At 36.8% G+C, this 14902-nt stretch overlaps 1 protein-coding gene across 4 annotated transcripts in view; it reads right to left on the bottom strand.

The window, feature by feature from the left end:
* Window positions 1-3822: 3822 nt before the first annotated feature.
* The window catches only part of LOC107664198 (pleckstrin homology domain-containing family G member 5-like), a 79445-nt gene continuing 68365 nt past the window's right edge, over window positions 3823-14902 (bottom strand). For 3 of the 4 annotated variants that reach the window (XM_016454691.1, XM_016454693.1, XM_016454694.1), the window contains 13 exons: window positions 14535-14738; window positions 11231-11401; window positions 10935-11030; window positions 10594-10794; window positions 9714-9824; window positions 9399-9548; window positions 9168-9305; window positions 8826-8945; window positions 7929-8061; window positions 7692-7807; window positions 7414-7562; window positions 6036-6965; window positions 3823-4866 (listed from right to left, as the gene is read on the bottom strand). In XM_016454691.1, coding sequence (XP_016310177.1) covers window positions 4857-4866; window positions 6036-6965; window positions 7414-7562; window positions 7692-7807; window positions 7929-8061; window positions 8826-8945; window positions 9168-9305; window positions 9399-9548; window positions 9714-9824; window positions 10594-10794; window positions 10935-11030; window positions 11231-11401; window positions 14535-14738 — 2529 coding nt within the window. In that variant the 3' untranslated portion in view covers window positions 3823-4856. Of the gene's footprint in view, window positions 4867-6031; window positions 6966-7413; window positions 7563-7691; window positions 7808-7928; window positions 8062-8825; window positions 8946-9167; window positions 9306-9398; window positions 9549-9713; window positions 9825-10593; window positions 10795-10934; window positions 11031-11230; window positions 11402-14534; window positions 14739-14902 lie in introns of those variants that run through there. The other variant, XM_016454692.1, reaches the window with a different exon arrangement.

Raw genomic sequence — 14902 nt, 5'->3', positions numbered from 1 at the left:
TTCTTTGGGATGGCACAATAAAGCGACGTTCACTTGCAGAACGCAAGCTTCTAGAGGGCACATAAGTCTGAAGTAATGAATTTAGGTAAAGGGGTGCAGAGCAAGTTGTGTTTTTTTTAGGCAAACATTAATGCCTTGAATGTTATGCGAGCAGCTATTGGTAGCCAGTGCAAACTGATAAACAGAGGTGTGACGTGCATTCTTTTGGACTCGTTAAAAATTAATCTTGCTGCCGTGTTCTGGATTAATTGTAAAGGTTTGATAGAACTGGCTGGAAGACCTGCCAAGAGAGCATTGCATTAGTCCAGCCTGGACAGAACAAGAGCTTGAACAAGGAGTTGTGAAGCATGTTCCGAAAGAAAGGGCCTGATCTTCTTGATGTTGAATAAAGCAAATCTGCAGGACCGGACAGTTTTAGCAATGTGGTCTGAGAAAGTAAGCTGATTATCAATCATAACTCCAAGGTGAGTCTCTCCATATGGCTGGCGCTTGTCAACATACCTCAGCTCTCATTCCCATTCCTCTTTCTCATACAAACACAACCTAAATCCAATCACCTCGGCCTCTAAAGAGGATGATGTTGATTAAAGAGAACTCCGAGAACGGTGTTCACACTAACACACGTCACGAGCGCAGACACACCGGCAGGCTTACAGAGGGATTGTTTGGACAGACAATGGCGTCTACCTGCTCTTAATCCCAGAGCTGTAGAGAGTGCTGGGATTGCTGCATTTAATAAAGGAAAGTGCTCTCGTAATCTGGATTTGCCAAAGTGCCCTTTTGTGTTAATCAGGCAATTTTTACAGGATGCTTTATGACATCTGTCACAAGGAGAAGCAGGAGTTCACGATGGTTTGTGACAGACGTACAGTACAGCGTCAGTTCAAATAATCAAATTAATTGGACAAAAATCTTTACATTAATTTGTTATTTGAGTTATATATATATATAGCTGAAATAAATGTTTTACTTTTTTATTTTTAATTCTTTAATTAAAATTATTTTAATTCTTTAATTTTATTTTTAATTCTTTTGTAACATTATTACGAAACTTTGCTGTCACAGTTCAAAATGTATATGATCAAAATTTATATATTTAGGTTAAAGTTTTAATTTTGTTGTGTTTTGTCATTTTAATTATTGATTTTATTTTTATTATTTGAGTTTTAGTGTTTGTTATTGTAGTAAAAGTTAAACTAAACTAAAATATTGCCTTGTCAACTAGCTGAAATTTATAAAAGTTTTTATAAAAGTTAGTTCATTTTAAATAATGTTTATTTTATTTCAAGTAGTGATTTTTTTTTGCATGGTTTTAATATTAGTTTCTGGTTTTATGATTTACTTTTTTCCCACGATTCTTTGATGAACAGAAAGTCCAAAAGAACATTTATATTGAAATATTTTGTAACAATATTACAAATCTTTACTGTCACTATCAAATTAATGCATCCTTGCTGAGTAATACATTCATCTCTGTGTGCGTGTGTATGTGTATGTGTGTATATATATATATATATATATTTATTACAAAGAAAATCACTGTACCATGATACTGAACTGAGGTGTGTATGAAGGTACACACACACACACACACAAACAAACTGAGCAGCTAATCGACTCAGGTTGTGTAATTACTTTTGGGTCGCAGCGTAAAGCTGCATTTTTATAATTAAAGTCCAGTGTATCAGCGATGAAGCATAATAAACTACTTCTAGAATGGAGGATTACATTGATAAGCCCAAGAAGGCCAGATGTGGGAATCGGGGGCGGGGAGGTCGGGGCTGGATTCGGCAAATCTAGGATGGGATTAATGCAGAAAATCCCAGGGGCCGGAACGCTGCCTTTTCCATGAGGATTAGGGTCTTGTGTGGAGTCAACATGCTGTAATCCACCGATTAGCTGATATAATCACCTGTAAATACAACTTGGCCCGCACACATCCCAGAATGCCAAGCGCTGCAGTGCACAGAGGGTGAATGAGTTTAGGCCAACCCAGAAAGATCTGATTGCATGAATGTCAAAACACTGACTGATAAGATATATAATCCATCTGATGAAACCGTTTGAGAGTAACTAATGTAAGAGGAGACCATGTGCGGTTTAACGTCCGCCACATGTAAATACACAGCCGAGCATCTCATCTTGTGTTTATGTTTCTATAAAACATATTCAGGGAGACCGACATCTGCTGTATGATGAATCAAAGCCATTCTGTGTTTGATTACATATACTGTCCACATATAGACAATGCTCAAGTGATTTAGCAGTTGTAGCTGAATGTAGATCAGTGGAAGTAACTGTTTAGATGGACTGTTTACACAGCCTCATATTAGCTCTTTCTAGATTACACTTTCTAATGTTTGACTGTCTTTCTGCTGAGATGAGCAGTGTTGGGAATGGGAAGCTTACTTTGAAAATGTAATGGGTTACAGATTACAAGTTACCCTATTCAAAATGTAATTTAATTACACATTTCTTCTCAGTAATTTGTAATTAAATTACGTAATTCAGTTACATGTAACTAGTTACTTTCCAACACCGAGTAACCTAGTAGCCAGCACTCACCCTTGAAGAGGCCTTTTATAGAGTGAAGTAAGTTTAGCAAGTTATTATAACTACATATACAGTGAAATTGAGTGAGAAATATTACCTTAAAAATTAAGTAACATTAGCATTAGCTTTCCTTTGCAGAGCCAGTTCAATGACAATGAATCAGCGCCACTGTAGTTGTTTGTAATTAGTTCCCTCTAGTGCTCATAGTGAGGAATTACTTTTGTCGGAAAGTTTTAGGGTGCACTAGGACAGGGGTTTTCAATCTTTAAGATGCCAGGTGTGTAAACAATACTCAATTTATATAGAGTATAGTGTAAAATATTATTTTTATCATATATTGTTTGTATTACATCAGTGTGTTTATTAATATGTGGCTTTTTGCATCAGAACCACGTTTTAGAAGCATATTTTACTTAAATACACACACGCAAAATTATTTGATGAATAAGAGGTTAAAAACAATCATTTGCAACATTACTAATGCCTTTACTAAATATGTTTTCCTACTCACTATAGTACTGTATTACTAATTTTTACTGTTTATTTATGGTTACATTTACATTGCGTTTATCCAAACTTTTCCATACATCCCTTTTTCTGCACTATATAATATGTATACTGTGCACAATATGCAGGTTTTCTGTATGCATAAATCATCCAGATGACCAAAGTTCAAGCAGTCCTGTTGGTCAACTTAAATATTTGATGTTCTTAGAAAAATCCTATTATTTATGTTTAACTTAGCTAGATGATCTTAACATGTCAGTTACTCCAAATTTCTTAAATCACATTTGTCAAAGGCACTATTCATTTGAACCTTTATTTCATTTCAACTTGATGCATTTTTAATGTCTATCTATCTATCTATCTATCTATCTATCTATCTATCTATCCATCCATCCATCTCAGAGGTCACTAAAAAGTCACATCAAACTCTGAATACTGAAAGATGTCTTTTATTTTGAAAGACATTTAAAGAACACTCCCTCACATGGAAAAAAAGGTTATTTTGGTTCTTAGCAGATTTCAAAATTAATTTAACAAATGACAATGAACAAATTAAGACAACAAAACAAAACCAAAAATACAACCGTGAAGTGAAATGATACTATTATAGACCGTATTATATATATATATAAAACAATGCAAGCTCAATAAATATGACAAACACAAAAAGCCTAATAAGTAAACATATAATACACCATATTTACTTTGGGCAGGGTGTTTTTTTGTTTCTTTCTTTCTTTCAAAACGGGAGTTCAGAAGGACTTGGTTTAGTGACGCACCAGTCAGTTTCACTTCAACCTTTCTGGTAACAGCAGTATCTGCAAAATCATAAGATTACCAAAAAACCCAATAAATCATCATTACATATGTTAATGTTTGAAAACTAACATGAGCTTCAACTTAAACCAAACACCCTATTCAGTGTCAGAAGATCCCTAATAAGTGCTCATCTAGTGTCAGGCGACGCTTCCTGAATCCTTAAACAATATAAACCAAAATACAGGGTTCTTTTTTTCAGTCTGTTTGCCTTTTATACCACATCTCTGCTGAAGCATTTCATATATTATTTATGCATTTATGAATCCAACTTCTCACACAACACAATATACAGTAAGGGGTTCGATGTGCTCATGTATAACTTATATAAGCCACGTCAACCCAAAGATTTAATAGTATAAGCAGTTAACAGAAATATTCCTGTCATATGAACATAACACTGGTCCTAAAGTAATGCGTAATGTGCCATAGTGGCTACTCAAGTTATCGGAAGTCAAACAGTGATTTGGTTTAGGTCGAGATCTATAACCCACTCAGTCATACACAAATGCACATGAATTTGCACACTTTCTCATTCATAAACACACACACATACACAGTCACATACAGTAGTGCAGTTAACATGAATCACCCCTCTGTCAGAACAGAAATACTCTTAGAAAGCAAACAGGGTGATTAAGGAATCCAAGATGTGGCGTTTTATTCTCATATTCCATCATGTGACGCGTTGAAACCTCATACTCTCAAACCCCTTTGTCTTTGATCATTTTGTATATTAAGTTATCGTTCTGATAATAGCGCTGTCTCACCGAAAGCTTTGACCTCTTTAGAAGTTAGCTGTGTTTTACAAAGTGCAGGGAGTTAATGAGTCTGCGGACGTCACTCCTGCACAGAAACGACAGGAAAGCTACACGCTGAGGAATCCATCCGACCGGGACAGGGAGCGAGAGGGCAGCCGGAGAGCTCGCTGGGTCGAGTGCATTTGTGTCCCGCCTCTCAACGTCGTCCCCAGAAAGATGCTACACTTCTCTGAGGACAAAGAGGATGACAAGAGTCAGAAAACTTTTTCACAGCACAAGTTTGTCGCAACACAAAATGTTTCAATGTCAATCCAAGACTAAAATTTCATCTGAGGGCAGGAGGAGGAAGTGTTGGAAAAGAGGCTAAATAAATTAATAAATTAGGGCTGCAAAATGATGAATCACATTCAAAATAAAAGTTTATATTTACGTACTGTGTATAATTATTATGTATATATAAATACACACACATACATGTATACATTAAGGAAAATATGTTATATATATATATATATATTTATATATAATATAAATTATATACACAGTACACACACATATAGCATGTAAACAAACTTTTATTTTGAATGCAATTAATCGCGATTAATCGTTTTTCTTGATTTTTTTTCTTTCTTTTTTATTTAATTAAATACAATTTGACATTTCTATTTTATAACACTGTCAGTTAGTCAACTTTGATATTCACTTTGTTTAATTAGATTGTTCCAAAGCAGGTTTACAGAATTATTTTAAATTTATAACATAACATAAGACCATAAAATATAAAATGAATTCAATTTAAAATATTCTTAAAATAAAATAAAATGTAAAGTGATTAGATTGTATAGTTAGATAAAATGGCTTATTTAAAGTATATATATATATATATATATATATATATATATAAAGAAAATTAGATTATAAAATTGTTATATTATATTACATTATATTACAAACATAACTTCTACATTTTAGTTTTTCTTTTTTCTATTTTCTGTAATACTACTTTGGAACAATCTATATCATAGATATACATTAATTGAATAAATTGAATATTTGTTTGTATTATAATTTGTTTGTGTAGCTCTGAATAATTGCCAATGTTATAATAAAATAAAAATGTTAATTTTATTTAAATGAAAATAAAAATAAAGTAAATTTTATTTACTTAAAAAAATTATTTAAAAACAACAAAAATTATATATTAATTTTTTTTTATAATTATTCCTTTTTTCTCCCTATATCTTAGTTACGGTACACAATAAAAAAACAACCAAAATATCACAAATAGCTTAAGAAATAAAATGTTCTGCAAATTAATTTTAATTTTTGCAAAATTTCTGTAAAAGACGGAAAACAACAATATCCAAATACACGTACAATCACAAACATGACACTTACGAGGCTGTGAGCGTTGAGTTGAGCACCAGTGTGGTGCGTATCCTGTAGAGTTGGGCCAGTGTGAGTTTTTTGTGCTGCTGGGGTCTCTTAAAGCGGCCCACTCCCTCCAGGCCACTAGGGGGCGAGAGCTCCCCGTCTGACGCACTGCAGGGAATCTGGTTGCTACCAGCCTCATGTGCAATTTTGACTCGTCTCAATGTGTCCAAAAGCATGCTCGAGGGCAAGCTGCATGTGAGACTGTGGCTTTCGTCTGTCGGGAGACACTCGTCTGATTCAGCAGTGTTGAGCTCCGTCAGGCTCCTGCTGAGTGGCGCTTCTAAATATTTAACCCTCTGTTCCCATGTGTGACGACTTCCTGTGCGCTCTGTGGCTGCCCTGGCAACACCGTGATTACGGTTATCATGGTGAACTGTGGACAGCAGGTTGTCCTCAGAACGGGATTTGACGGCGAGTCTCTCTAAAAACGGCAGGCGACAGTGAACGGGTGGCCGGCGCCTGGGCTTCAGAGAAAGCGCCACGGAGTTCTGAGATCCAAATGAGCTTTTGTCTTCCTCATCGTCTTCCTCTTCTGCATTTTCTTGCTCTTCATCTTCTCCCTCGTCACCCGTCGTCTCCTTGTCATCCTCGGAGTCGTCTTCCTCTACTGGGGCCACTCGACTCTGGGTTTCCATCATGGACTCTGGTGAGAGTGTCCCATAAGCACTGTCCATGGACATGGAACGGCACTGTGGGTCCAGGTCTGAGCCCTCCTGACTGTCTGGATGGGGCTCAAAGTCCCGCTGTGGGACGCCAGAGTCAGTGAGTTGGGACAGACCGGCATCCTGGTCTGAATGCCCACCTAGGTCAGACTGAAGAGTAGAAGGATCCAAAGACGATCCAGACTCATCCATATCCATCACTGACAGGGTTTCTGTGGAGCCATCTGATTGGCTAAGACAGAGAAACAATAATGTGAGTTTATGATAAAACAAAATGCCCAACAGGTCAACTGATTGCCAATTTTTATATTAAATTATTATAAATAAAAAAATTCATTAATTAGAAAAAAGAAAACGGAGAAAAGAAAAAAAAGTAGTTATTATAATATAATATAATAAAATATAATAATAATTTTGTAGATTTTGTAATTAATTATAATTAATTAATTTTTCTTTATTTGTTTTCTTTATTTTTTATTTAATTAAATACAATTTGACATTTATATTTTATAACACTATCAGTTAGTCAACTTTGATATTCACTTTGTTTAAATAGGTTGTTCCAAAGCAGTTTTACAGAATTATTTTAAATTTATAATATAATATAATATAATATAATATAAGGCCATAAAATATCAAATTAATTCAATTTAAAATATCTTTAAAATAAAATAAAATACCTGTTGCTCTGATCTTTGTGTCTAAATTGAGGTGAACTAGCCGTGGAGTTACAACTGTCCTCATCTTCCTCCTGATCTTCCTGTAGTCTTTTCTTCAGACAAGCCTTCTGTCTGCGAGCTTCCTCTGACCGCAACCGCTGCAGCTGATTCTAAAATGCATTTACAAGTTAGCTAAATCAGCCAACTATCTCTACTGAGAGAACAGTTCAAATGATTTATAATATCAGAAATGTCAAACAGAGATCATTATTGGTAATAATGGGCCAGCATGATTTTACCTGGACATTGCAAATTGCATCAGTCCAACTTCGCCCCTGGGTGGCGCTGTTGGCCTGGAAAGAGTAGGCAGCCACAGCGCTCTTGAACTCATTGAGGTAGACGAGGACAAACGAGCCTAAGACAAGAAAAGTAAAGAAAATCAGAACTATTATTATTTCACAATACAATCATACACTATTTGGTTCACCTCCTTTCTCATATTAAATGTATAACGTGGTTAAATGTTTAACCCTCACCTGTGTCTTTGAGTTCTCTGCACACCACATTATGCAGGAGGAGAGGCTGTCGGATCACTTTCACCTTCTCTAAACGCTTCACTGGTTTAGTGATCAGCAGCAGATCAGTGAAAAGGAAGCAGTAAACATCCATCTACACAAGAAAAAACAGATATATGTAAAACATGACAAACTACAATACTCACAAGCAGTGTTGGGGGTAATATATTACAAGTAACACAAGTTACGTAATCAGATTACTTTTTTCAAGTAACTAGTAAAGTAACGCATTACTTTTTAATTTACAAGAGAATATCTGAGTTACTTTTTCAAATAAGTAACGCAAGTTACTTTTTTTTTTCAATTTATTGATTGACAGCTCTCCTGTCCCCATGTTGAGAGAAATCAGAAGATGTTACTGTAGTTCAAAATAAATATGAATATGCATTAATTCATCTCACTCACAAAAAGTTACTTTTTTATGGAGTAACGCAATATTGTAATGCATTACTTTTAAAAGTAACTTTCCCCAACACTGCTCACAAGCAGTATTAAAGCTTTGAGGAATCTTATATCTGGGACATTTCACCCAAAACTAAAAATCCTGTCATTTACTCACATCATTTAAAACCTGTATTCACTCGTTTCTTCTGCTGAACACGAAAGAAGACATTTTGAAGAATGTTGACAACCACTACCATTGACTTACAATGCTTTTTTTCTCCTTACAATGAAAGTCAATGGGAACAGAGATGGTTTAGCTACCAACATTCTTCAAAAATATCTTCTTTTGTCTACCACTGAAGAAAGTCAGTCTCACAGGTTTGGAATTTCATTTTTGGGTGGACTATCCCTTTAAGGACAGTGGCTACCATTAAAGATTTTAAAACAACTACATTGTTAATGTTTCTAACTAACCCTGCTGTCTTTGCCCTCTTTCATGCGGAGCGCCCCCTCCAGGTGCAGCTGCCTGGTCGCTTCTGGTGAAGTGTCAATCATCGGTGCCGTCAGGTCAATTCGGTTGAACTCCTTTAGAGCCTGTAGACATACAGCAAGAAGATTGAAGAGCTAAACAACACATAAATGAACTGCCTGCCACATAAATCATAGCCTGCTTAAACCAAATCCAAATTTTCTACAAGAAATTACAATGAAACAATGCATTTCTATGAAGTCCATAATACTGTACTGCAATGATATGTCTTTTTTTTTAATTCTGAGGCTAGATAATGGATTATTTGTACTGTACGCAGTTCTTACCCTCTCCACCTCCTCACTAGCTCCCTCCACAGCCTCGTACGACTCCACTCGAGCCGAAATGGCGGCCAGTTTCTGCTGTTCCTGTTTCTGACGCATCTGAGAGTCTACACTGTTAATGAAGCTCTCCACACACGCCACCTGTAAACATATACAAACTTTTAGCACATTTGATGAACACACTGAAAAATGATAACTGGGCCTCTGTGAGTTATAGACTGCGAAGTGTCTAACCATGTTGTTGAGCGCTTCTTTGGAGGTTTGGTCGTCAGTTTTCTTCAGGATGGTCTTCAGGAGCAGAGGGTACTTGGTTAGTCTCTGGTGCGGTTTGGCTAGCATGTCCGCTAGCTTCAGACGGTTACACTGTTTATTCGTTTCTGCCCACTGTTACGATAAAAGATTCAACGATTACAAACTAAATTTCAATCAAAAGGGAGAAAAAAAGTGCATTTTTACATTTTATTTGCTTTGTTTTACACTTTATTTTGCTGTTTTGTTCGGTTTTACTACTTGTTTACTATATTATCTGTTCAGTAGCAAACTCCTCACCGTGATGTAGATCTTGAAGATTTCGTTGTCTCTCAGCAGTGAACGCATGTATTCCATACAGCTCTCCTCCTCCATACAGTACCGCATATACGGCTGGAACCTGGATGCAAACTATCCACACAAACAAGACACTTTTAACCTCTTGACCAGAAGATAAACAGCTTTACAACCAGCCTACATCTATTCCACTTACTTATCTAAACTATACGTCTATCCAAAGTGTTTGAAAATATTTGGTCATGTGCAGATGTTGACGCAAATTTCAGCAGATGTTTATGTGACATTATGCATTGTAATGTATGTGAAACTACTGTTTTGAAGATGTTTGTACACAAATATGACAAATATGCATTCCAGATAGATAGATAGATAGATAGATAGATGATAGAGAACATTCTTAAATCAAAATATAATTGAGAAGCAAAAAAAAAATTCTTACCCCATTCATTTTAGCCAAATTAAATGACTTTATGCTTAAAAAAATACAATAAAAATGTCTACTTTTTCTTACCCCACTGCAAGGTATTTTTTTTAAGCATGAAGTCACTTAATTTTGATACTTTTTTTTCAGAACACAAGACTTATCTTATGTCATTTTGCTTCTCAAGTAATTGAAAAATATTTCTGAAAAATATATCCAAATTAAGTGACTTTATGCTTTAAAAGAAAGAATAAACATCTGCCAATGATTTAAGAAAAATAAACTTATTTTCCCTTAATGTAAGTTTCTTGTAAGTATAACGTTAATACATTTTTCAGAAAGAAAGACTCTGTATTTTAATGTATCTTGATTTATGTTTAGATATTTGTAATGGAAGACAAGACAAAAATACAGAAGAAGAACATGTGAAGTCTGCTGATTTACTCATGTGAAACTCACCGTACTGAACCCTTGCTCCAGGTCCGCGGGGTCGATCAAGCTCCGCGTGCTTCGCGCTTTCTCCAGCACCGGAAACATGACTTGAACCCACAGCGTGGAGTGCAGATGCACAATGTCGTGGATGTTGCTGAAGAGTCGAGCGAGCTCCACCTCGAGCAGGAGACTGTTGTCCTGAAGATTCAGCAGGCCGCACAGAAACAGCTGCACAAGCAACACTATCAGCATCCAGTTTCATTAGGGACAGTTATTTAGAAAGAGCAACTTTAATTTAATACGTCTTTGAATCTTCTGAAACAGAAATGTTCTTATAAACAGAAATGTAAATGGCTGAAGCGACTTACATCAGTGATGACCCTGAGTTTCTTGATGTATGTAGCCTCGGTTTGGATCAGTTCCCATATCGCCTCTTGCTGTTGAAACTGACGTCGACTTAGACTCTGAAAAAAAGCAGAAAATACTCCGATAAATATCCTTCCTCAGTGACTCTGGGATGCAAAACACAATTGCTTAATGGGTCAACTGAGGGTAATTGGTTATGTGTACATGTGTTTGCTCCAATGATCAATAGATGGAAATGGTTATATATCGTCCCATGGGATTATGTCCCAGGACAGAAGATCAGTCGGTGTGTCAGTACCTCGGGGTCCTCCAGCAGTTGCCTCCAGCTGTCCTCGAGCGTCAAGTTCGGCTCCTCCTCTTCCTCCTCCCAGGAATCCTGGTGGAAGGCGAGCTGAGAAGGAACCTTGGGCAGACCGAACTGTGTGTATGCCTGCAGCTTAGTATGAAGCAGCTCCACGCGGTCCACCTCCTAACACAGACATAAAGCAAACAGAGAAAATTTAGATCCTCTAGGACAGGGGTGTCAAACTCAATTCCTGGAGGGCCACAGCCCTGCAGAGTTTAGCTCCAACCCTAATTAAACACACCTGATCCAGCTAATCATGTCCTTCAGGCTTATTTGAAAACTAGATTGGTATGTGTGTTGGAGCAGGGTTGGAACTAAACTCTGCAGGCCTGCGGCCCTCCAGGAACTTTTTGTTCAGTTTGACACCCCTGCTCTAGGATCCACATTGACTTTAAAACAAATAAATAAAATAAATACTGTATAATAAAATAACAGTATAAAGTCCATCTTTAAAACATTACCCCTTTCCATTTAAAATAAATGATACTTTATTAACATGTACTTTATATATAATTTCGCATTGTAATATATAATATAATTTCTCAAAGGGGTCATATGATGCGATTTCAATTTTTCGTTTCTCTTTGAAGTGTTACAAGCTCTTGGTGCATAAAGAAGATCTGTAAAGTTGCAAAGACTAAAGTCTCAAATCCAAAGAGATATTCTTTATAAAAGTTAAGAGTCAACCACGCCTACCTAAAATGCCATGTCTACGTCACGATGTGGGAAGATTTGCATAACACCGACCAAATGTTCATGCAAAGAAAGAAGGTGTAACTTTTATTCTCGCTGTAGTATTGTTGCCGCCGCTGCCATGTCACGAATACCTGAGGTATTCAGCCAATCACAACGCACTGGATAGCTGGCCAATCAGAGCACACCTCGCTTTTCAGAACGATGAGCTTTGTAAAAATCGACGCGTTTCAGAAAGCCGGGCATAGAGGAGAAACAGTAATGTACAGTATGTGGAAAATAATGTGTTTTTTGAACCTTAAACCGCTTAAACACATTTCATTACACCAAATACACAAAATAATGTTCTTTTTAGCAACATCATATGACCCCTTTAAGAAATTTTATTTTATTTTTTAAGAAATTAACATTTATATTCAGCAAGAATTCATTAAATTGATCAAAAGTAGCAGTAAAGACAATGATACCCATATTTCAAATAACGTTTTATTCATCACAGAATCCAGAATTAATTCAGCATTTTAGAATGGTTTCTGAAGACTAGAGTAATGGCTCTGTGTTTTATCACAGGAATAAATTACATTTTAAATATATTAAAACATTTATTTTAAGTCGTATTAATATTTCACAATGTTAGTTTATTTTCTGAGTTTTGATCAAATAAATGCAGCCTTGGTGAGCATAAGAGATTTCTTTCAAAAACATTTAAAAATCTTACTGCCTTCAAATTTTTGAATGGTAGTGTACTAAATAATGACCAAATTCATAATATTAGAAGATATTTCAAAGAACACCAAGGTATTACCATGGCACATGTCCAAAAATCATAGTATCACCATGGTAATTATTCCCAAAATGCCATTAAAGTTTTTGTTAATGACAGAACCATTTTAAATCAACAAAACAACTGTAAAGAGTCCCTAACATGAACAAAGTTTGCAATTTATCAAAATCACAGCACAATTCACATCAGCAGACCACCAAAAACTGGCAGACAACTGAGGCGCTGCCTGTCTGTTCCAACAAAACACCCCCGACAGGGTTTATGACACCTAACAAACACCCCTTTCATTAAACGCCACCTTCTCTTTAACTTCACAATTAAAGCCCATCCATTCATGTCAGTGACAGCTCGTGAGCCACTGGGGCCATTGTCCTGTAATGGGATGGCCGGTGTACTTATGACAACAAGTATTTAGCATAATACTAAATACTAAAAAGTGCTTCCAAACAATAGAGGCCAGACACAGATGGACTATAGGCTGCCTGTAGTGGCCGCTGGAGATGGTGGTTTGGCCCTGGTTAACCCTTCTTTTGTGAAAAAGAGTCCCAGTGGGACACAAGAACACCCCCTGTCTGTCTTGTTTGGGGGTTTCATGGCTGAATGTGAAAGGGATGGAAGCGTGAAATGACAGTGACAGCTACCGTCTCTATTAGTCATGCATCTGGTGTAAATGCAGGCCGAAACTTTCCAAGAGGGAGTTTTTTTTTTTTTGAGGCTCATGGGATTTTGTTTGTTGTATCGCTTTAGTCACCTATTTAAGGAATAATTCATCCAAAAATGATAATTTGCTCAAAATTTACTCACCCTCAGGCCATCCAAAACATAGATTTTGTTTGTTTCTTCTTTGGAACAGATGTGGAGAAATTTAGCATTACATCACTTGCTCACCAATGGATCCTCTGGAGTGAATGGGTGCCGTCAGAATGAGAGTACAAACAGCTGATAAAAACATCACAATAATCCACAAGTAATCCACACCACTCCAGTCCATCAATTAACATCTTGTGAAGTGAAAAGTTATATGTTTGTAAGGCATTTTAACTTTAAATCGTCACTTCTGGCCAAAATATGAGTCAGTAATTCATAATAACGCTTCCTCCAGGACAAAATCCCACCTTCTGTTGTTCTCTCACAATGAAATCCACCAACATATTTGTTTAGAGCTACTTTTGGTTATAAATGGTGCTTGATCTGTGCATATTTCTCTCCTGATTGAGACAAAAACACTTTTCACTGGAGAAAGCAATACTATGGACGGTGGACTTGTATTCCAGTTGAAAGCCACAATTTGAAGTTAAAAATATCTTGATGGATTTGTTTGTTACTGTACAAGCACACAGCTTTTCACGTCACAAGACGTTAACTGATGGATTGGAGTCGTGTGAATTACTTGTGGATTATTGTGATGTTTTTATCAGCTTTTTGAACTCTCATTCCGACGGAACCCATTCACTGCAGAAGATCCAATGGTGTGCAAATGACGTAAAGCTGAATTTCTACAAATCTGTTCTGATGAAGAAACAAACTCATCTACATCTTGGATGGCGGGTGAGTACATTTTCATAAACCGTAACACAATTCCAAGTTTATTTGAAACTAGATTATGGCGCAACCTACTATAAACATATTTCCACAGCTCCCAGTTTGAGTTTCGGTTTCTTTGGCTCATCTTTACATGAGATCTTTTTTACTGGAAATCACACCATGGAAAGTTGCACCATCACGTCCTGCTTTCCATAAACTTCCTGAGGTTTTCAAGATGAGCGAGATAAGGTTTACCTTTCCAGATCCGGCGCCGAAGAACACGCTGATCCGATTGGTGGCGCGGTTCTTCCAGTTGTCTGGTCCTGCGGCCACACCGGGCAGCAAACCTCCTGGAGGCACGCTTGGTAAAGACCCGCCTAACATGGCCAGAGTGTCCGGGGACGGGATGTTGGCATCGCCCAGAAACTCTGTCATGTTCTTCCGCCGACGTGCCTGACCCTGTGAGGAGGAAGAGATGGAAGATTGTAAGACCTAGGTGGGAATGACAAAATGTTTACAAAAGCGGAAAGATAGAGGTTTGTGAGAAGGATATCAACCAGTATGTCAAGGACAACAGACCGAGAGATAGGAGAGAGACCGTTATCAGTAACAATACCCTACAG

Source organism: Sinocyclocheilus anshuiensis, unplaced genomic scaffold, assembly GCF_001515605.1.
Source record: "Sinocyclocheilus anshuiensis isolate Anshui unplaced genomic scaffold, SAMN03320099.WGS_v1.1 scaffold67, whole genome shotgun sequence".
NCBI lineage: Eukaryota > Metazoa > Chordata > Actinopteri > Cypriniformes > Cyprinidae > Sinocyclocheilus > Sinocyclocheilus anshuiensis.
The sequence above is the reverse complement of the archived record's forward strand: the minus strand, read 5'-3'. Positions and strand labels throughout refer to the sequence as shown.